The 25,222-nt window shown below is 37.1% G+C and overlaps 1 protein-coding gene across 1 annotated transcript in view; it reads left to right on the top strand.

Moving 5' to 3' along the window:
- Positions 1 to 25,222, top strand: part of LOC137399915 (DNA polymerase alpha subunit B-like) — an 87,586-nt gene that overhangs the window by 25,706 nt on the left and 36,658 nt on the right. The window contains exons 7-8 of the mRNA XM_068086177.1: positions 18,864 to 19,013; positions 24,939 to 25,001. Of these exons, the coding sequence (XP_067942278.1) occupies positions 18,864 to 19,013; positions 24,939 to 25,001 (213 nt within the window). The remainder of the gene's footprint in view (positions 1 to 18,863; positions 19,014 to 24,938; positions 25,002 to 25,222) is intronic.

Raw genomic sequence — 25,222 nt, 5'->3', positions numbered from 1 at the left:
GTTTTATCTTTCTTGGCATTTCAGTCTAACACCTCAGAGAATGAGGTTGTACAGAATTTCTGTTTCTGTTCACTTACTATTACTGTTTTTAATATTCACCCAGAAAGACATACTTATACATATTTACTCAACCACATTTTAACTCTCTCCTGGATAAGGTGATAGAGGTAGGTACTCATTATAAATTTATGTTTTTATTCAATATTGACTTTTTAAGATTCTTCAAATACTGTTTTAAACATTTGATGTCATATTGATATTATATGTACTCTTGTTATCATATAGCATTCTTGTTTGCTTTATTTTATCTTTATGTTTCATATTATAATTTGTAGTTTTACGGTGTCTACGTCTATAACAGCAAATAAAATTATCTAACAAATGACACCCGTTCAAAACTCCACGTTGTCTCTGGGAGGGCAGTTACAGTAAAACTACCCTGGTGAAGCGCTGCCGAGTAAAACTCTACCCTGGTGAAGCGCTGCCGAGTAAAACTCTACCCTGGTGAAGCGCTGCCGAGTGAAACTCTACCCTGGTGAAGCGCTGCCGAGTGAAACTCTGCTGTACTCGTATGAACTCAAAAATAAGATTCTGCCAACCGAAAAAGAATCTTTCTACTATTGAACAGCAATGAAGTTATACAGATATGCGGACATTTATCAACGGATTATTTAACCAATTGAAGAAGTCCACAAATCATCATATACAGACAATTCCATACGCAACTATCTGCTACTAACATTAAGTTTGAAAGAAGTAAATTACAAAGTAAACAGCCATTTCAACTACCGAAGGTCAGACCTCCTATACTCAAAATCAAATCGAACACTCTGTAGCTGAACCTATAATGAGTCTACAACAATTCGCACTAGAAGTACACGAGAATCTTATGCCACAGTATCCAACGTCTAACGCAATGAAGAAAAGATAGTGCCAGAGCCAGTCCGACAATAAGCCAGCAGCCAAGAAGCCAGAGCGTAGAGACAGAGCCAGCAGCCACATCTCCTTCTAATTAGATAAGTTGTTTAACACTGTTTGATTCCTTTACTCAGAATTTTGACTTTATAAATAGGTACAATTGCCTACAGAAACTTGTTTAATTTGTGTTTGAATACTCAATTTGAATAGTTGGAAAAAATCTTGTCTTTACCGTATATTTGTATGCAAAAATTTGAATTTGGTAATAGAGCAATTGCAATTGTGACGACATCAGCGGTCAAGCAAATATCTAACTCGAATTAGATAAGCTGTGGTTAAGATATCTGTTTTCATCTCATTAGCAAAACCGATTTGCTTTCAAGGGGTACTTAGCGGTGTGCATGAGGGTATACAGCCTTGTGGAAATTATTGACAGCGGATAAGACTAAAACATTTAGCCCTGTTTACAATATCATCTTGTGCACTGAAACCTTACACCCTACTTAGATTTGCAATTGTCTTCTCTTTGCAACTTGTTTGAATTGAATTGCTCATTTGCAACACTGACAAGTCAGTTGACTTTATTCTAATTCAGCCATGTCTAAAAAAGGTAGCTTATCTGATCACAATGAAGATTTTCATAGCGTAGATCTAGTACTTAAACAAACCACAGGTGCAAGTGCTGCTAAAATTACTAAAGACTTTGATCGCACAATTCAAACAGAAATGAATATTGAAAATGTTGCGACTGAAGTTGAACCTCAGAAGTTTAGTAGGACTGCAATTGGTAATGTTGCTAAACAGATACTTCAACTCATTGAGAATTGCAGTTCCTTTCACAAATCGCTGGTAAAAGATCTTGTATCAGAACACTTGAGTTATGACCAATTGGCAGGATGTCAAGCACAATTAGAACAAGAAAGAAAAGCCATAAAACGAATGCATGGTCAGTGGCGGAGCATGCTTAGAGAGATCGAGCCAGATAGAAGGTTAGTTAATCAAGTAGACCAAGTATTAGCAGATATTGAACATCTAGCAGCTCAAGTTTTGGAACGCATGAGCAAACAATGTGTAAGGAGTGAGAGTGTTGCATCACTTAGTTTATTTGTTGACATCCCAACTATCAAAAGTCCTCATTCAATTCAATCACCAGCTAACCAACTAGCTTCTCGTAATCATGAACTCTCAATTACTGAGCCTGCGCCTTCAACCACTCAAACACACATTTCGGAAACCAAGTCTAAGTCATACAATTCTGTGAGCTTTAGGACGAGCTCTAGCATGCGTCGTAGCAGCTTGAAACAGCTGCTAACCTTGCTGCTATGAAGAGAAGGTTGGCAGCTGCAAAAGAAACGCAAGAGTTAGAAATGAAGGCACAGCAAATGTCGCAAGCCATTAAGCAACGCAAAATGCCAGCTGAAATAGAGGCCGAAGAGGCAAAGCAGCTTGTGATAACGCAAGCGCTTGAAGAAGATGGTGCTGGATCATTATTTCACCCACCCTCAATAGATAATCAACCCATCGCTGTTTCAACTGGGAATGCTGCAGCCTCACATCCAGTTATGCAGCTGCATGAACGAGCTTCAGTTTCACCTGTCAGTGCACACGTTCTTAGATATGTATCTGAGCAACAGCCAGTGCCACCTTCAAACCCACAAAATGATCATTTCACATCCGAAGAGCTCCGAAGGCCAAGTCGTGACAGATTCATTTCGAATGAGTGCGTCACAGCAAAGAATGCACAACACGACACACACTCTCTTGCTAAGCTTCCAGGTGTTATAGCAGACACGCCCCATAGATATGATGTTAGACACCAGTCAATCCAACCAGCTACCCTCACTCCGGTCACAATCAGTTCCAACCACGAGGTACTTGCTGAAACTTTAGCAGATGCCATAAATACTGTACGCCAGCGCCCATCGGAACCCCCAATGTTTCATGGTGACCCTCTCCAGTACCATGACTGGAAGTTGGCATTTGAGGAAGCATTTGACCTCTCAAAGGTTACACCAGGTCAAAAGTGGCTTAAGCTGCGGCAGTACGTGGATAGCAAAGCGTTAAAAACAGTAGAGGGTTACTGGAGGCATAAGACAGAGGATGCCTACCAAGCCGCTTGGGCAAAGCTTGATAAGAGATTTGGAAGACCTGGAATAATTGCTGAAGCCTATGAAGAAAAGTTAACTAGCTGGCCAGCAATCAAATCAGGTGATGGTGAGAAACTAGAGGATTTTGTAGACTTTCTTGAGTCTATTGTTGGCTATATTTCCACCGAACTAGACTTGAACTCTAAGGCTGCAAATAAGCAGTTGATCCTCAAACTCCCACATCAGATTGCACAAAAGTGGGCAACAAAGGCTACCAAGCTCGAGAAACATTATGGAAAATTTCCTCCTTTGAAGGATTTCATAACATTCTTATCAGACGAATGTGATTTTGCCAAAAACCCTTTGACAAAAACCCTTCAGAACCACAAAGAAAAGTCTGCTAAGATCAAGAAAGATAATCAAGCCAAAAAGCCAGACAAAAGGGCAACTATGCTTCTAGCAAGTACAACAAAAGACTCTACAACATCTGAGGGCAAAACCTTTAGAAACCAAGCAAGTGCCACAAAATCCATTGAAAACAAAAATCAACCCAAACGCATAAATTATCCATGCTTATATTGCAAAAAAGACAACCATACCATATGTGAATGCTTCAAATTAGGCAAGCTACCACACGGTGATATTGAAAAGCTATTTCATGAACAAAAACTCTGCTTTGCATGTGCAAGACCAAACCACAAAATGAAAGAATGTAAACATCCAGCCAACTGCAAAAAGGCTAACTGTGAAAAACAACATTTCACAATGTTTCACGAGCATTATATGCACACAAATGATACAGCCAAATCAACCACAGAAATGCAAAACCACGCTTGTGGCAATCAAAACAATGCAAAGCGAAGCAAAATCAGTAATGAAGAGAAAGCTGCTGCGCGCCAATGCACTGACAAAATGCAAAAACCAGCGCAAGTTATGTCATGGACCATACCCGTCTACACCTCCACATCAGATAGTCCTCAAAATGAAATCCTAGTCTATGCTCTTTTAGACTCAGGATCTAGCCACCCTTTTATCACACAAAGCACTCTAAACAAGTTACATGCCAAGACAATCTCACAGAACATGAACATAAGTACACTAACAAACACGGAAGGAACGAAGTCTGTAAAGGAAGCTGCACCTGGGCTCCTGGTACGTGGTTACCGCAGACAAAAACTTCTCAAGTTACCAACATGCATCAGTCAATCTAAGATACCAAGTAATGCTGATGACATTCCCAATGCCATGTCTGTTCAAGACTGGTCTCATCTGCAACACTTGTCAAAGAGCTGATATCTGTAGAAGAAGGCAACAAGCTAGAACTCGGGCTTCTAATTGGTAGCAATCTACCTCAAGTGTTCATTTTTTGGCAAGACATTGCAAAAGGTGATCGCGAGCCCTTTGCAAGACTGACCGATTTAGGATGGACACTTATGGGTAATATTACATCAGAAACTAACCAAAAGGTTATAGCTAACCATGTGGATGTTGTAGTGAATGGATCCGTTGCTGCCCCTTTGAGCAGATCAAACATTGCATTCAAGGTGAAACCTGAAACACACGATGATGATCTTGAAAAAAGGATACTTAAAATATTAAGCTCAGACTTTGAAAGCACAATTTCAGATAAAACTAAAACACTTTCAATTGAAGATATAAGCTTCCTAAAGACAATGAAAGAACAAGTTCACAAAGACAGTGATGGTTACATCACTATGCCATTACCAATGAAATGTGAACCTAGCAGGCACAACAATTCGAAATCCATAGCAATGAATCAATTCAAGCTGCTTCAGAAAAAGTTCACCAACCCAACATTCAAGAAACATTATTACGCTTTCATGACAGACATCATTTCACAAGGCGATGCTGAGCTGGTCCCAGAATCTGAAGTAGAGAATCCAAAGTCATGGTACGTTCCCCACTTTGGTGTGTACTATCTGAAGAAGCCTGACAAGATCAGGGTCGTCTTCGATGGGTCAGCCAAGGTGGGAGGCATGTGTCTCAATGACCACCTTCTTCAAGGACCAGATCAACTTAACAGCCTGATAGGCATTCTTTTGAGGTTTCGTAAAGAACATGTAGGACTGGCAAGTGACATCAGTCGTATGTTCCATCAGTTCTGTGTCGTAGACAGACACAGAGACTTCCTAAGGTTCTTGTGGTTTGACTCTCAAGGTGACATTGTAGTTTATAGAATAAAGGTACATCTTTTCGGAACCACTTCTCCAGCCTGTGCCACATTTAGCTTAAGGGCCTTATGCAACATGAGTTTTAATGAGAATGATTCCGCTAAGCATTTCATAAAGAAAGACTTATGTCGATGATGGCCTCACCAGTGTGCCAGACAGTGAGGCAGCTAAAGCAATGGTACGTGACGCTATAGCCATCTGCAAAGAAGGGAATCTGCGGTTGCACAAATTTTCCTCTAAATCTGCCGACTTTCTCCAAGCTCTCCCAGAGTCTGAGAGGAACCTACAAGACATTCAACTACTAGAATCAGATATAACTTCCCAGCCTCTTGAGAGGACATTGGGACTCATCTGGTCACTGAAAACGGATAGTTTTCAATTCAGTTCAGATCTAAAAGCAGGTCCCAACACCCGTAGAGGTGTACTATCCACAATAGCATCCATTTACGATCCTCTTGGCTACCTGTCACCATTCATTCTCCAAGAAAAGAACATTCTCCAAGACATGTGTAAGATGTCAGCAGCTTGGGATAGCCCTTTGAACTATGAAATATTGACACGGTGGGAGGAGTGGAAATCTTCATTGCCGGACCTGTCAACTGTAAACATCAGTAGGTGCTACAAGCCAGCCAACTTTGGTGCAATCAAAACTGCAGAGATTCATCACTTCTGTGATGCAAGTACTTCTGGTTACAGATCAGTAAGCTACTTACGACTTGTGAATGCAAGTGACCGAGTCTATTGCTCTCTTCTCATGAGCAAAGCTCGCGTAGCACCACTTGAGCCTACTACTATCCCTCGTCTAGAACTCCAGGCTGCAGTAACAGCAGCCCAGACAGCTAAGCTCATCAAATTAGAACTAGATATGGAAGTTTCAGAGGTATTCTGGACAGGTTCCTAAATCGTTTTGTGATATCTGAAGAACACTTCTAAGAAGTTCCATGTATATGTTACCAACCGGATTCAACAGATAAGGGAACTCACTGATGTAGAAAGATGGTTCTATATACCTACTTCCTTCAACCCTGCTGACCATGCTTCTAGAGGACTTACAGTACGCCAGATAACGAAACCCTCATGCACTTGGTTCTCTGGCCCAGAATTTCTCCACCATGAGCCGCTGGTCATTCCTCAGCAAGTGATACCTCAAGTTAGCTCTGAGGACCCCGAGGTCAAGTCATTGACAACTACTGCGCATAACCCTCTTCATAGGACGCTCTATCAAGTGCTTCATGCCTGTTCCTCTTGGACTAGGGCTGTCAAGATAGCTAATGTTTTCTTCAGCAAACGAAACTCTTTGAAAAGGAAGTCACTTGATCCCAATGCAGCAATCACCTACCTTGTCAAAGCTTCTCAGCAGGAACATTTCCCTGAATTTGGATCCATGCTGACTCAAAAGCAAATAGGTCGAGGCAGTAAGATTTTCAACTTGAATCCTTTTCTTGATAAAAGTGGAGTTATGAGAGTTGGAGGTCACCTCAAATATAGTACCAGTCTAGAATACAAACAGAAGCACCCAATAATCCTTCCAAAGGATAGCCACTTCACTCAAATCATTCTTCGACATTTCCATGAGCAAGTAGCCCATCAGGGAAGAGGACTCACTCTTGCTAAAATGAGATCCTCAGGCTACTGGATGGTTGGAGCCAGAGCTTTAGTCGCTTCTTTAATTCACAAGTGTGTGATCTGCCGGCTACATCGGGCTAAACCAGTTATTCCCCAGATGTCCTCTCTACCACAAGAAAGGTCCGAGTCGTCTCCCCCTTTTAGCTATTGTGGAGTCGACTGCTTCGGACCATTCTTAGTAAAAGACAGGAGAACAGAGCTAAAGAGGTACGGCCTGATGATCACCTGCCTTGCCAGTCGAGCAGTTCACATTGAGTTACTGGATGACCTAACGACCTCAGCATTTATTAATGGCATACGCAATGTCATGGCTATTCGTGGTCCTATCCGGGAAATCTGGTGTGACCAGGGGACAAATTTTATTGGTGCCATTCCAGAATTGAGCTGAGCAGGACTCCTAGAATTCAAGTTAAACCTTCCCAATGCTAGCCACATGGGCGGTGCTTGGGAGCGGATGATAAAAACTGCCAAAAATGTCCTACAGTTATTGATGAGAAGTCACGGTGGGAGGTTGGACACAAGTGCTCTTCGAACCCTATTCTATGAAACTATGGCCATCATAAATTCACGACCTCTTTCCGTTGTCACAGAGGAAGACATACCACTTTCTCCAAATCAATTACTGACTATGAAGTCAGATATCATACTGCCTCCACCTAGTGAGTTTGGTGATGCTGACATATATAGCCGAAAGCAATGGCGGTCAGTTCAGTTTCTAGCCAACGAATTTTGGAAACGTTGGCGAAATGAATACCTGACTTACCTTCAAGCCCGCCAAAAATGGGTTACAGGAAAATCTGATGCAAAGATTGGCAACATTGTCATCATCAAAGATGATAATGCACATAGAAATCAGTGGATCACAGAATGCATTAGCTCAACAGATGGGCACATTAGATCTGTAAGAATACTCATAGGCAATCGTAACAACCCTCACCACTCTGGTAAATATCTAGTCCGACCTGTCTCGAAGGTTATCACACTCATAAAAGCTGAAAATGACTAAAAACTGACAGAATAACAACCTTTGCTAAGATAAAGATGAAAATTTTAGGTGGTAGTGTAAGGTCTTCTTTGTTCATTGTAAAATTTTATCTTGCCATTGATGGCCGCTTGTCTATTGTCGCACCGCTGCCAGTCAAGTCATGACCCAATGTGCTCACTGCTTTAATCACCTTGTTTTTAAAATTGCCAAATGCTCCCATATTACAAGAACATTAGTGAGCCTTTTACACCGGAACAGCTACCACAGCCACATAGAGTTTATTACTTTGCCAAACCCGCTGACCGTGTCCTCACAGTTGCAATATACTCTGAATCACCATTTTCCTTTTTGTTTTTAGCATAGGTTTTATCTTTCTTAACATTTCAGTCTAACACCTCAGAGAATGAGGTTGTACAGAATTTCTGTTTCTGTTCACTTACTATTACTGTTTTTAATATTCACCCAGAGAGACATACTTATACATATTTACTCAACCACATTTTAACTCTCTCCTAGATAAGGTGATAGAGGTATGTACTCATTATAAATTTGTTTTTTTATTCAATATTGACTTTTTAAGATTCTTCAAATATTGTTCTAAACATTTGATGTCATATTGATATTATATGTACTCTTGTTATCATATAGCATTCTTGTTTGCTTTATTTTATCTTTATGTTTCATTATAATTTGTAGTTTTACGGTGTCTACGTCTATAACAGCAAATAAAATTATCTAACAAATGACACCCGTTCGAAACTCCACGTTGTCTCTGGGAGGGCAGTTACAAGCAGTCAAATGGCTCTGGTGCAATAGGATAACTGCAATGGTAGCTGTAATGTACTGGGTGTTATTATGTATAACAAACAGCAATAATGAAAGGAAAAGATTATATGTTTATATCTTCCCCCTGCAATAGGAGAAATGCAATATTAGAAGTAAAATGCACTGATATTATTAGAATAACCAATATTATTAATATAGTAATACAGTAATAATAGAAAACCAATGCACAATTGTTTACATTTCAAAGCGTCATAACAACCAATATCAAGAAGTTGTGATATTTATCTAGATTTTTAGAAAATTTATTTAAAAAAATTATTTAGAAAAAATAGTAACAGTAACATAAGGCCCAACATCGGTCACTATATACTTCAATCTTGTAAATTCGAATGGGTATTCTTATAATTAAACCTTATAAAATCGAATAATTATTCTTATAGTTAAACATCGTAATGATCTTATAAGATTCGTTGAAAAAATGTCATCATCATTCCCTTTACCTTCACTGCTCTGGACTTCAGTTGGAATACCAAAGTACTCATTATAAGTGTCCAAAACGTCAGTTACTTTGAAGTCGGCAAACAAGAAACGATTATTTTTCTGTACTTTTACATTAATTACAGAAACCTCCGGCAAATTGACAATGCCTTAGACTGGTGAAATGTGCACGTTTTTCTCGTGAAATGTGCACGACTTAATAGTTCTACTATTTGTCGCACGGCCTTATTGGCGTTTTGTTGGCCGGTCTTAATTTTGATTAGAGGAAGCCTGTCAAGTTTTTATCGCGATTTTTGGCCAAATTAATCTGTCTATTTATGTATAATCTGATCAGATGGGTTAGTTTTAGGAATTTGTGGTAACCTTTCAAAGACTTGGTAACATATTTAAATAGGTTTATACGTGTTTTGTATCATTACTAGACTAAACGACTTTACAGAAAAATGGTTAAATTTGTTGATGAGATTTCGTTACAAGAGTTTGCAATGGCCATTAACGGATAGTGTTTTTTTTGGGAGTTGTGTGCCCATGTGCATTTATCAAATCTCCCAACCAATCGCTCCGCTCGTGTTTGGTCGTGGGACAATACAACATTGTTATAAACTGTTATAATGCAAAACAAATACAAACATGTATATCATCGAACATCATGTTCACATATAAAGAAATATTAAGCTACAGTTTGTAGTTGACGCGAGTGTGGTAACGCTCGCGTAAAAAGTAATTACTAAACTAAAATGCTAACGTAAAAATAATTTCAACTTAAAGACAAGCATGGTTCCAATGGAACTAGTTGTGAAAACATCAAGGTAAGTGAAGGAAGTCTTACCTCAATAATAAACATCAACTACGCCAATGATCTCTCGTTATTGTTTGCAATAATAATAATAAACACGAACTTTGAAGAAGATTCGCAGTAAATTACAGCGAGTATAACTCAAACTTTCTGTAGATCACTATAACATCAATGATCTCCATCATAAACGGCTTATATATGCCTTATAAGTCAATAGAAACAAACGCGGTAGACACTCTACAGGAAGTGACACAAGTGTCGCCCTGACAACGCATTAACTATACGCACGCCGACTTATGTGTCGTTCAAACCTTCAAGAGGTTAAATAATAAAAAACCTTCTGAAAGAAGAAAAAGTTCACTCACTAGCTTATAAATTTATCTAATCACCGACAACATACAGTCAAACTCGTACACTCAGTAGTGACACCAATGATATACAGCCCCCTCCCCCAAGGAGGGCCTGTATGTGGGGGCTGTATATCATTGGTGACACTGATCGACTCTCACTCACCCAGTGACTCGTGTAGTAGAACTAACTAGTGGCAGTACTAACTAGTAGTAGCACAACTAGTAGTAGTCGTAGACTTTAGCAATAGTAATAGAACTAGTAGTAGAAGTGACTCACTTGTGAAATGTCGTGCCCTTTCCTTTGAAAGTCCATTCCTGCGGTTTTTGCAGTTTATGGAATAGCAATAGCACTGTGCACCTACACCCTTCTCTCTCTTACATAAATTATTAGTAGTAATCTCAGTAGTCTGTTCCTTTGATTCAGCGGTGTGTTAGTGATCTTCCATAGCTGTTAAATCTGAAATTAGATTTCTTTCTCACACTGAACACCATGAAATTAACTCAAACGCTAACTGAACATGGCGTCGGCGGATTTTCGTACTCGCGAATGACCTCTGCCATTCCAGGGGTTTTGAGTTCAATGGGCAGGCTACTCTCATTACCTAGCATTGTTCATAATCTGATTTTTAATACCTGGGCAATACCGGGTAGCAAAGCTAGTATACATATATTTGTAGAATTTTGGGGAAGTTGGGCATGTATTTTTCTTTTAGTAGTTCACCCGTGCATGCTGAAGCGTATGTCTTTTAACCAGTTAGCAGGTGTAATAAGTATGTACAAAATTATTCCATAGTACGGCAAGGTGGCTGCGTAGACAGACAACTAAATTTATATATAGTTGATGTAGCATCGCGACCTTTTAGTCGTTATGCTAGTTGAAACAAGTGAATGTCAGACAAGATGCTAGTTGAAACAAATGAGATTGTTTGATCGGACAACATCAAAAGATTCAACAACAGTCTATTGAATCAATTGAAGTACTCAAATGTATTGCATATCATGTCTGAACATACTAGGCAATGTGAGCCCTATTCCTTCATGGCAAAAACTCATTAATGGTCGGTTATAGTAAACTACAAGTCTTTGTCTGACTGAGAACATTGGTGGCACATGTTCAGATAATCTGCACTTGTAGGCTGTTCCGTATATTAAAGTGTGCACATCTAGTGCTCTGTATGGGAAATCTTGGAGTGATCTTTTGCTGATTAGTTGTCTCACAAGTTATTTACATTATTGTAACATCCTATCCGAACAGATATTGTAGTTGTGCTAGTTATTTTTAGTGAGTTTTTAAGGAAGTTAAGTGTGAAATATTGTAAATAAAATAAATCTTATTTCTTATGGTTGGAGATGTTAACTCAATGAAAATATAGGTTGTTAACGGTAGATTGATAACAAATACAGTAGAGAGATCTACATGTGAAGTGAATTCTCACAGAGCAGTGTTTGGAGCTAGTTGTGTTACCAGAAGTACGAGGAAACCAAATTGAGCTCGTTCACACCTTCTCTGTGCGATTACCCTCTCCATATATTTTACTCTATGGAGTATCAGAACTACTTTCTACATGCTCACTAGCAGCCAATCAAATGCTAGTTTGGACAAAGTTAGGACACACTTAGCTGAAATGTTAAAACTTACTTGTGTCATATAATTTTAGTGTCTAGACTAGCGTTAGAATTAATTGCCTAATGCTTTTTTATTCTTCCTTCTATCTCCATTTCTGGACTCCACATGCAAATAATTATCACTAGTAAAATTTTAAGAACTGTTAGGGCCTGCGAGATGTTCATTCGAAAGTTGCGATCTGTTTTGGCTTACGATATGTACCTACTATTAGTCAACTTTGCATCTGTCAAAGCATTGAGCTCTCTATCACAATTGTCACTCTTTGTAGTCAGCAGTTTCCTAGCAGATAACTGAACTAGTTTCATCCAGTTCTCTCTTGTTTTGTTTCTGACTTCTTGCCTTCGATATCAGCTTATACTAAATGCTCATCTGATAGTGTGCTGGGTTTCCTTAACCCTTTGGCTGGGTTAAAACCCAGCAAAAACACCCAAAAGCCGTGTAATTTATTTTTCAAAAATAAATAAAATCAGTATTTTATGCTTATTTTAAGCTCAAATCTTAATTTATGTCTACGAACAAAATCTTTTGTACATAAACATTCATTTACATATCTTCTACTATCAAAAGAGAACAACCATGTGCAATTGTCCCTGTATGAAATGCTTGGAAGCATTTCTTTCGGTAGGAGTCAAACGCTATAGCATAGCCCTGTGAGCTACTATAACGATCGTTTTTCTCTGTATATTCCAAGTATATTAAAAGTCCAAAAAGTTTGCATCACTTCTATCATCTGAATTATTTTTATTCTGATCAGACAAAACATCACTAACGATCGCAAGATCAAATAAATTTTAATTTTACCGTTTTGAAAGTTGGGCCGCTGTTGACTGGTTTTTCCAACTTTTATTCTTTTCCAAGGAGGTGCGATTTCTTTAGCTTTTAGCACAAAACAACGCTTCTCAGATAATCGTTTCATATTGTAAATCATCGACTAATATCTTGTTGATTATATTTAAAACTTACTAGTGTTCATATCCTTTGTTTAACGTTACTAGGCGACAGTTTTATAAACGTCTACCGAAAGCGACATAAATGTCGTTTCTCTACGCAACTGATAAACGACATTTTGGTCGTTTCTCCAGCCAAAGGGTTAAGATGTTTGATGTAAATCAGATGTTTTCTAGTTATGCCCACGATCAGTTACATACATTATTCGAGTAGCAGTGAATATCACAAACACATTTTATTGAATATCACACTCTGAACACATGATTAATTATTTATTTTTCGTGTTAGTACAAGAGTTAGTTATATAGCGTGTTAGTTTCTGCAACGACTGTCATTGGTAAATATTTGAGATATCTCCAGAGCGCTTCAGCTTGCAGTATTCTTGGCAGCCCTAAAAATATAGAAAATGTTGAAAGTTGTTTTCTCTATGTAAGTGTCCATTTAAATGTGGGTGCAGGGCAATGAATAGCTTTCCTGAGTAATCATCACCATCAATACTGATCAACACACTGTTGTCTACAGTGGTGCTGTAATTATGGAACTGCTTAAAATAAACATTATAATTGTTATAAATTCATAGTTTGTTAAGTATTTGTTTGATGAATTCTGGCAATATGCACATCAATAGAAAACAAATGCTAGGTAGCCCCATAATTGATCATCGCTGCATGGTTGGAAAGTCTCACATAAGCTACCTACAACCTCAGCCATGCTGTGATTCACCTCTAAGGCTCTTTTGTGGTTTCATCCAACGGTTTCGTGCAACCAGATAGAATTGTGCTAATATTCACTAGTCCATCAGTTTTGATCTGTTAAAGTTTCTCGATACATAAAATTTTCAAATAAATTTGTCAATACTATAATTATCTTCTCCTATTCATTCAAAAAATATTTTACGACACAAAATAGTCATTTTTCCTTAATGGTAGCTAGACAACTTGGCATAAACTTAGTGTTTTCAGCATGTAAGGTAGTATCAGTCTCTCCATTCTTATGATTACCAAGTGCTAGTTACTTACCAACTGTCAAACCTGATAATTATAAAGTGTCTTATAAAGTGTTTCTTATATCTGTGGTGACAAATCTAAGGGAAGTATCGATAAACACTCACCTTGATTTGTTTTGTTCATTTGTTATATGACCAAGCGGAGAAAATTGTTTAAATTGTTTGAAATATGGACTGTAATGTTTAATATTTATTCTTAAAATCTGATGAAATTCGATAGCTACTGTACTTTTCGGACTATTAGCCGCTACTTTTTTCTGATGATTTGAGCCATGCAGCTTATATAAGGGTGCGGCTAATCTGTGGCTTTTTCTTTTACCGCTAGGACACATTAACGGGAATATCCAATTAGTACGCTTCTAGCGATGAAAGAAAATTCTCATCAGAAAATATGAGACCATCTCACACTTTAAGAAACATATTCTGGTAGCACTGTATAACTGCTCTGTAATCAGTCCAACCACCAGCTGTTAAGTGTTGCTAAAGTGTGTAGCTTTACAGTGTCATCTATTAATTGTACATAATGTTGCTCCGATCTACATTTTTCAAATATGATTAGTTTTTATGTTTCTGTAGATTTAAAGTGGAAGTATTCTAAAATTTTAATTGTTTGTACAAAAGGGAGGCAAGTTAGAAGATGAAAGGTCTTTTCTAATTAAACAAATTTCTTACCGTGGCAAAACTGGTCGTAGTTTGCTGAATGCATTTTCAGCCCGAGCATCTGCCTGTCTCCTGTCCTTATCAGTTGCTGGATACACAAATCTCACATCATCAGTCGGGTCGGGAATGGGAGCTTGAGATATCAAACCTGGCAAGTCTTTCCAATCTTGTGAAGTGAAAGCTTTTAGGGTGATTTGATGATTTTCTAGCATCTCTTTCACCTCCTTAAACTCTGTCTCAAACTCTGTCTTCTCAAACTCTGTCTCCTCAAACTCTGTGTGCTTACGAAACGGATGATACGGACAAACTGCACATATGTCAATCAGTACGTTATGGTCTTTCTGAAGCCTTGTCCAGATAGGAACGCATCTATAGGATGGTGCATAGTTGGTGGAAACCTTCAATGTGCCTAAATGTTGATCTCCTTCCTTCTCCAGCTTCGACAAATAGTCTTCTATCTCCGGCTCCAGTCTTTCTGCAGTGTACTTTCCCCCTTGGTTCGGCTTGGCAAATATAACAGGTACGGTTGATGGGTTGAATGGCACAAACTGGACAATGCAGTATGTCAATTTTCGCGAGGGTTTCTCAATTCCAGTGACATGAAACAGTTCCAGTACTTGATCTGAATCATACAGAGTTCATGTAAGCAAGGGCCTGTTTGCAAATACATGTATGGAAAATCATTTATTACCTTCATTACCCTGGCAGTCTAGTGCGCTGTGAAAAATTGTCAGTTGTGTTGATAAAGCACAGAGATTAGCTATGTGCTCAACTATTCTTAGATGTTGGGAGGTGATAGATTACCCCACATCGTAGAGTTGCTGCTGCCAAGACAAATGTCACAAAACAATCTTATCTCAACCTCTAACTGTGGCTTCGGTCCATCAGGCATGGTTCTTATTACAGTAAAGATTAGCAAGAAATAAAATTTATCAATGAGGCTACTGGTATTACACTTGCTGAACCAACAGATTATGTACTGTAGTCATCTCCAGCTGTACAAGAATTATGTAATAACTGCATTTACTTACTTTTGACTAGATCGTCGTTGTCTTTATTACCATGTTCGTCTAAATTCGGCATTTTTGTTGTCCAGGTCTAAAAACTTATATGTTCTAGTCGATGGTACGATTGAACTGCCTGTTATCTGGGCCTTCTATGAGCATCCGCTCGCTATTGCACCTCTTTTTATGTCATTCATTAATAATTCCAAAGAAAAGCAGCCAATCGTATCACTGGAGGCGGCGTTATTTTGGCCAGCTATGTTTGGATTTGGTCAGTGAGCCTCCTGAACAGCACTAGAGCATCTGGTCTAAATAATACAATGATGTAATATAATAATGTAATACAAATAATTTAAGCTGGCCAAATTTTATAGGGTGCTTTTGGATTCTGTATGTGTTTGAATCGTTACCCCCTGTTTTGGTATGGCTGTGCTCCTTCAGGTCTTTTTTCTTATATCTGTGGTGACAAATCTAAGGCAAGTATCGAAAAACACTCACCTTGATTTGTTTTGTTCATTTGTTATATGACCAAGCGGAGAAAATTGTTTAAATTGTTTGAAATATTGACGTAATGTTTAATATTTATTCTTAAAATCCGATGAAATTCAATAGCTATGTAGTGTGAGTTTTTTTTAGATAGACGGTCCACTTTTTAGGGTGTTACCCGTTTGAGCATTGCCAAAATGCACTACATTGAAATTAAGGATCCAACAATGGCTCTGTTAAAATGCATGACGTACATGTAAACATATAGAAAAGATAACTGGTAAAAGAAACTAATATCACCTGCTCTTTTTGTGGGCTCATTTTACTCTTTCATCTGATTACCACACAGCAGCTTGTTACTCAACAATTTCATACCTACCAGCCAATGGTAGTAAAACTTTACCAGGAACTTCCGGTTGCTTCTATGAAAATGATGTATCATCTAGACTGTTAAGTCCTTATTAGGGTTCTTTGAACAATCGATGTAAATTTATACTCAATAGTTCTGTATATCAAGTTTGGACATACTAGACAATATGGCACCATTCCTTCATGACAAAGACTCATGAACGATAAACTTACACAAAATTGTAGTAGGTTTTAACAGAAAGTGTCGGTATTTTTCTATCATTTGTGATTGTTTTTTATGTTTGAGTTGATCTGACTGCCAGGATGTTTAAAGATCAAAATTGACAAAAGGTGCTCATGATTAAAATGCTCAGAAGAATAATGTGTGCCAAAATGACGCCACTAGTTGCTGACGCTGCTAGTCTCTCATTGATATCAGCTGTTACTTTCAAGACGCAACGTTGCGCGTCTCTATTCTGCTAGTCTCTGCTAAAGTGCGACTATATTCGTTATAATCGCACTTTCGCTTAACGTGAATGTTTTAACCACGATCAAGTTTTATCAATTTTAATCTTGAAACATCCTGCCAGTCAGATCACTTCAAACGTCAAAACAACCGCAAATGATTGAAAAATACTGATACTTTATGATAAAATCTACTAAAATTTGTGTTGGCTTATCTTTATTGCATGTTTGTAAACTACAATTGCAATATCTGCTTTATAAAGTTGGCCACTTACATATTTCTCCAATGTACGTATAACATTCTCTTCTATAAATAACTTACCTTCGGCTGATTTTGACTATTGCATTACTTTCAGCCAGCTGTCTGGTTGGTTCGCTTATGCAACTATGAGCTGTGTAAACAACATTTAAATATCTTTCCCAAATGCAATATTCATGCAATTCACCTTAGGTTAGTAAATACAGTCAAACATGGATAACTCGTCCACGGATAGCTCGAACACATGGTTAATTCGAATATTTCCTTTGGTCCGTTCCCATGTAATGATAAATTGCTATAGATAACGCGAACTCAACACTGTTAATTCGAACTGTTTTTTTGCCCCGGCTACCGAAACGGTTGTTATCGCTTTAGAAAATCACTTTATTCAAAGCCATAGAGGTAAACTTCATCTTTTCGTAATTCATAAGCGTCGTTATTACCACCATCGGCAAAATATTTTTGTCAACGACTTTTCTAAAAGTTTGGTGAAATTTGATTTATACTGCGATACGATGAATAGCACGGGCTAGCCGGGTCACGCACGCAAGGATTTTCGCCACGCACATACAAAACAAAAATCGCATGTTGTTTTGTATGTGCGTGGCGAAAATCCTTGAGTGCGTGACCCGGCTAACCCGTGATGAATAGTTTTCCGACGTTGATTCCGTGTTGAATCAACGTCGGAATGTTGAATATTTATAACGTCTTAAAAAATGTTGTAATTAAACGTATACGTTGTCTGAGCTACAAAAAACTATTCATCGTTTGACCTAAACACAGAATACGTGTGTACATTCAATAAGTATCTATTAAAAAAGCGTGAGTGATATAGAATGTACCGTAAAACCTCGTAAAACTTCTAATTGAACTGCCTCGGAGTGTTGCTCTTAACGAATCCCAGGTAAAGTAAGGTAATCTGCATAAACTTCAAGAAAAAACGGCAAAATTGATCGTGATCCCCAAAAGAAAAAAATGTCTTTTCTTTTGAGCATTTCAACAACGATCAAGTTTTGCCAATGTCAATCTGAAAAACGTCCTGGCAATAACATCACCTCAAACAACAAACCAATCTCAAGTGATAGAAAAATCTCTATACTTTTTCATGAAAACGTTTTAAACTTTACATTAGAAGCATTTAATTTGAAACAAGCCATTTGTGCTTTTGATTTATATTATAGTTTGTATATGTACATGTATCTACTAATAAATAAGTAAATATATGGACTTGTGACAGTGCTCTGATAACTTGAACGCTCTGATAATTCGAACACTTTTGCTCGGTCCCTTGAAGTTCGAGTTATCCATGTTTGACTGTATACAGAATATGGCTAAGCATTCAAGGTTTGAAGCCATTTTTAGTCACTTATTATGACATTGTCATAAGTAACAGCTACCTCAAATGATAGTTTACCCCTCTCGTATTGCCTTGATGACCTACTACTACATTGCAGTCTAGTGAGCCATGAGAGACCGACAAGTGCTATATAGTAACTATATGTGCAATAACATGTATTGCTGAATGCTACAAGGTGCTTGAGTGGTGCCGATGGTAGCGTGCCTAGTTGCTAATCCGAGTTTCAGAGTTCAAATCCTGTCCAATGCTATCTTTTTTCCAAACATCCATCTCTGACTTCGGACAGATGGATGGACATGTCTCTTATTATAGTAAAGATTGTAGTAAATATTTAGTGACTAGCTATTCAGTTTTGGCAATATGTTTTATACTTACCATAGGTTACAAGCATAAATGAGCTGTTGCATCCAAATATTATTTTGGAGTCGTATGCCCTCTCCTCTATTTATTAGTCTTTTCTGGTAGGTATATGTCAGTGGGCAAGTGTGCTGTGACTGCGAGGGCAAGCTAAATACTGAGTCAGTTTTACTTCAAGGATGCATGAACATAAGCAAGGGGATGACTGTGCCCGTGTCTCTGACCGATCTCTCCAGCTATTCTCTTTTTCCTGGCCAGGTAAGACAACTCTCAGTTTATTTCTTCTCCTCTACATTTAGCCCTTTTGTTGTTTGGGAGTTTTCACTTTTTTCATGTCACTGTTACCAGAATTGTCATTCATGCGGCCTAATAAGCATTTTTTTGTTAAAGTTATTAAGAAATGTGTTACTGCTTTTATCAGCTCACATGTTTGCACCATATATATTTTAACGCTAATAAAATCCGAACATATATAAAGTTAAAAAAATTTTAATTTACCGTTCGGAGTCATCAACTCTCTGGTTAAAAGGTGGGTTTTAACATCACAAGCAATTTATAAAAATTTCGTACTTTTAATAACTATTCGACAATGTGATTCAAATTAATTTAAGAACTGTTTAAACATACCTGTGCTGTGATTACAGCTGTTATGACTAATTTTGTTGTACAGAAAAAAAACATGACATAATACTCAATTGCTTTCCGTAACAGACAACCTTCTCTGAGTACATTAATAGTCATTCAAATGAAATAAAATAAATTCTCAGATATTAGCTCAGTGGAAAGCTATAAAATTGGAACTGTTGTCTGAATGTAAATGTTTGTCAGCGAAACCAATGGACTAGCCTAGGAATCAAATCTCTACTGTTATTTTTATTATTAAAATCTGTTGAAAAATTCCCAAAAATGCGTTTTGACGAAAAAAATAAATGTGATTGGGTTGCCAAGCTGTTTAAGAAGACAACGGGATTTGAAATGCTGTCATGGTAACCCCATTTTATAGCACGATTGTGAAATGCTTACCTATTTTATTTGCTTGGCAACTGTTAGTCAGATTGTTCATAACGATGAACTTACTCAAAATTTTAGCAGATTTTATCAGAATGTATCGGCATTTTTTATCATTTGCGATTGTTTTTGATATTTGAGGTGACCTGACTCCCAGGATGTTTCAAGATTAAAATCAACAAAACTAGTTGCTATTATTGCTATAGTTGATATCGGCTGTTAAAGTTCAAGTTGTAGCGTTAGCATGTAGCGTCTTCATTCTGCCACATTTTGGCAACTATAGATGTCATAATCGCACTCTCATGTAATCTGACCATTTTGATCGCGATCAAGTTTTGTCGATTGTAATCTTGAAACATTCTGGCAGTCAGATCACCTCACACATCAAAAACAGTTGCGAATGACAGAAACATGTCAATACTTTCTGATGAAATTAGCTAAAACTCAGTGTAAGTTCATGTTTGAGCATGTTCATAAGCATCTAACAGAAATATTTATCAAATTTCAATGCATCATTATTAAATGCATGTCGCAAAGTTAATGTCTTTTCATTTCGCAAACTTTCACTAGAGTTGAATTTGGAGTCATCCTGCTATTCTGGCAGCAATAATGTTGAAGGCTTTAACTTTCAAGTCTAATCACAAGTGATTTGTTTCCAAAATATAACGAGACTTATATATGTACTCATTGATGGAGATCTTCATTCTCTAAACCAAGCTCAACACAAGTTCCTTAATACTCTCCCATCTCTGAATATTATAGCAAGTCTACCATTTGCTATTAGATTGTGCAAAAACCTTTTCATTCTGTTTCTCTAATACCAATTGTAGCGATGTCATACGTATACTGTAAAGTTCAGCTGTTTTTGATTCCTTTTTATTCGTGTGCACTTATCTGCTTCACTAACCTTACTCGGGACCTGGTAAAATGTCACTTGTTCAGAATGGACCACAAACACCCTTAAAAGTACAAATTGTTCATATTGAGCTTAGACTGTCATCTGAATAAATCAACCTTATACAGTGGAACCTCATTAATAGCTCTTTGGCTAGCAACAGTCAGTACAGTGGACACCGGGTTACGATGTTCCTGTTTTACGGTTTTTTCGTCTTACGATGTAGAACACGATGTTTTTTCGTCCCCTCGTCATGCGTTTTTTGTCATATGACAACAGAATATTCTAGAAATTCAAAATGGCGGTCATTGTGCTGAATATGTCGGAATCACAAAGACGCCGATATGCTATTTGTCGAAATCCCTTCCGCAACGCTTGAAAGAGATACGACGCTCTCTATCCCTTTCGGTTTAGCATTCTTAAATTCTGCGTTTTGTAAATGCTCGATCTTGCGTGAGTAAAATGAAAATTTTTGAAAAGTAAGCGAAAGCAAAAATTTATTGTGAGTTTTAGCATTTAATACAATATTTGTTATAAACTTTAATTCATTATACGTATATATCTTTCGTTCATTAGCGATGGGTCTTAAGTTTGATATCGACATTGAAGGAAGCAGTAAGAAAATGATGATAATTGCATTGAAGCTAGAGTTACTAAGTTAACTACTATAGTTGACTCGGTTAACTATAAGTTAACTTTAGAAGTTTAAACTTTAGTAAGTAATTAGTATGTTATTTTGTTACTAATTTTAATATGTACAATACAAGTACAGTAGGCCTAATATGTACTATATAAAATTTTGAGGTTTGTTATCAAGGTGCGTTTGCATTAGATAATTACTATAGGTTTCTATACTCCACTATACAACATTTCTGCCTTACGATGCCAACACTAGAACAAATTAATGTCTTATGATGAGGGCCCGCATTAAATAACAAACTGTGTTTTGTTTTCATTCGTTGTATAATTTGGAGTTATCATAATTCGCATACATGGTGGACAAGTTTTGTTTCTAGCAATCCATGTTCTCTGTTTTCTGTATAATGACAGCTTTTTTAGTACGGGCCGAAGTAAATAAATCTGTTTACTTATGTTTTTAAAAAACAATTATTTTGAGTTAAAAACCAAGACAAAAGCTGTACCACACCCTACTTTTCTGACCTTCGTCCTTCAATTTCCCCAAATGGTCTTTTCTTAGCTGTTTAAGTCAACCCTAAATGTAAACAAACCAATATACCAATCATAGTCTTTATTTCGGTTTTTTTCTTTTTCGCTGTGTATTGTTTCTATTTAATCTGTAGTAATTTAATTCAAACATGCATATATTAAAGGTTTTAACCATGGCGTGTATCTACAGTTCATAAAAATGTTATATCTAAGTTTGAGGAAGCTTGGAAAGGATTAGGACATTTACATAGTAATATCGGTTTCTGCTTACCAAATGGCTTTCGGAACGAATTACTTATGTATGTAGGGGTTCCACTGTGTGTGGTTAGAGGAAGTCATTTGCCACTGGACAAAAACTCCAAATATGGGATGTAAACAGTGAATTCTACTTGAAACAAGTTTGAATAACAAAATATGGAACAGTCACAATTCTTGCTTTCACTTGCGGCATAATACAAATGCGAGGTCTTTCTGATAAAACATTAAGTGTAAAACTGTATGTAAATAATCCCACGATCAAACGAGAGCGAAACGATTGGTTGGGAGATTTATGATAGATGCACATGTGCACACAACTCCCGAAAATTATTCATCAACAATGAGACGAACCCTTGTATCAAAATTTCATCAACAAATTTAACCATCGTTTTTTAGAGTCGTTAAAGTATAATAACGATACAAAACACATCCAAACCTATTTAAATATGTTACCAAGTCTTTGTAAACCGTCGGCATTATCTTAAAACTAACCCATCTGATCGGATTATACACAAATAGACAGATTTATTTGGACGAAAATCGTTATTAAAATTTGCTAAGCCTTACTTTTATCAAAGTTATTACCCAAAATTGAAACGCCGAGCGATAGGGAATAGAACGATTAATTCGTGCGCATTTCACGAAAAAAAAAGTGCACATTTCACCAGTCTATAGCATTGTCGAATTTCCAAAGGTTTCTGTAATTAACGCCGGAGTACTGAAATCGTTTCATTTTTGCCGATTTCAAAGTATCTGACATTTTAGACACATTTGAGTACTTTGGTATTCTAACTGATGTCCAACGCAGTGTAAGTAAAGGAAATGACGATGATATTTTTTTCTAACGATTCTTATGAGATTACGATATTTAATTATAAGTTTGGATATTCGTCTTAATACTTCTTGATATTGTTAGCTATGACGTTTTGAAATGTAAACAAAATTGTGCATTGGTTTTCTATTATTACTGTATTACTATTACTAAGTTTGGATATTCTTTTTGATACTTCTTGATATTGTTAGCTATGACGTTTTTAAATGTAAACAAAATTGTTCATTGGTTTTCTATTATCACTGTATTACTATATTAATAATATTAGTTATTCTAATAATATCAGTGCATTTTACTTCTAATATTGCATTTCTTCTATTGCAGGGGGAAAGATATAAATACATAATCTTTTCCTTTCATTACTGCTGTTTGTTGTATATAATAACACCCACACCCAGTACTTTACAGCTACTATTGCAGTTATCCTATTGCACTGCAGAGCCATTTGACTGCTAATATTGCATTTCTCAACTATCAGTACCCTTTCTTTTTTCCAATATCACTTTGGTCGTGGGCTGTATGACAGTGGAATTTCTAGTGTATTTATATTTACAATTATGAAATACAAGTTTATAAAAATAGGTAATAGTCTGCTTTTTAATCAAGAATTTTAATTAATTTTGTAATCGTTTGTTAATCATGGCATTTGTTAATTTTACAACTTTTGTCATAAATTTTGCTGCAGGGCCCAAGTACTAAAAATAATAATAATAATGATGCGTTGAGATGAAGTCCATACAAAGCTTTTTTATGAGTTCGCAGAACCTCTGAGTTGCAGTAAATTCACCCGGGACATCACATAGAGGTATATTTATGTGAATAGTTAACATATTTTGTTACGCTGTGGTAGAAATTTGTGCACTTTTTACAAAAAAAGGTAATGTTATCACAAGTAGAAACATGTGATCCGTAACAACATGCAAGTCATTCAGGTCCTAATAACTACCTAAAACTCCGGCCTTGCACGGGGATTTAAAAACAGCTTATAAACAGAGTCAGGTAATGTAGTTGCCATTGGCCAATTTGAGTAAGCGAGTATGCATATGGCTAAACTTACTAATAAGAGCCGTGAGAGCAGGCTTTAGTGATGTTGCGTGTAACACAGATTCGCTACGCATACTTTTAACCCAGATGACTATCTGCTTAAAAATTCGGCTGTATCCAGTGTAGATTAACGGGATAGCTTTTCGCCTTGTGAATGGGAGGTTCTGAGATGTAATCTTCTGCGATACGAATGTTTCATTGCAAGATTTTCATCGCTTAGTGGACATAAGGTTGTACACAAAGGCAAAAAGACAGAAAAACAACACTGAGATTTACATAAATATCGATGATCATCATATATAACAAACAGTACACCCGGTGAAGCCTGGGGTACTGTGATAGAGCACAGGTGGGGGTTAAAGAGACCGGTTCTCAGGAACCCAATGAAGTTTTGAAACCAAACGTGTTTGCTGATCTAGCAGAAGGCGTGAAGCATTTTCGTGTCAAGTTTAGAAGGAATTGTGTAGATGCATCGCGTTAATGCAGACTTACAGACACACAATGACAAAGTAGCATTTATTAAAATATAGTATTAACATATATTTTATATGACAATTATATATTTTTCTTATTTGTAATGTCATTAGTGCTATTCTCATCCTATAGATTGCTTCCTATATCTAATTGCTTTGATGTTGCAAATTTGAGCGCGTTATCACATCTTTTTAGGGTTGATTACACTACTTGATTGTATGTTTGATAATATGAGATGTTTTAAATCTTAGTATGTAAAAAGGCCTCAGATGATAAGACCCTTCTTGCTGACTTTCTTTCTTTGGCACTGTTAGAATTCACTGCTTCAATATCTTGCAGTGGTTCTGCCGTGCCGAGGATAGCAAGCATCTCTCAATATCGCTGTCTCTTATTAGGTCTCAGCCGGCCCATCATTCGTTTTTACCCCATCTGATCAATCATTGCACATCATCCTTGCTGATACGTGTCATTCCTGCACCCTGCGCATTGTTGAATTGTTTTGTAGACTGTGGTACTCCAAGCTCAAAATGAGGATGGTACAAAGCTCAAAGCTCTCAAATGTTTCACGGTTAGTAAAATAATGTCGCTGGGCTGCATGTCGTCTTTTGTTATCATTTTTCGATTTACTTAAAATTGTATTATTTAAAATCATTTTTATGTACCCTTAGGATATGATTTTGATGCGTACCGGATTTGACATCGTATGGTGACAAAATTGTATGTAGGGTTATAAAAACCATAGTAATTATATAATACAAACATCTGGTAAAAATTGTTGAATTTTCATAT

The sequence above is a fragment of the Watersipora subatra genome, chromosome 7 (genome assembly GCF_963576615.1).
Source record: "Watersipora subatra chromosome 7, tzWatSuba1.1, whole genome shotgun sequence".
Classification (NCBI taxonomy): domain Eukaryota; kingdom Metazoa; phylum Bryozoa; class Gymnolaemata; order Cheilostomatida; family Watersiporidae; genus Watersipora; species Watersipora subatra.
The sequence above is the reverse complement of the archived record's forward strand: the minus strand, read 5'-3'. Positions and strand labels throughout refer to the sequence as shown.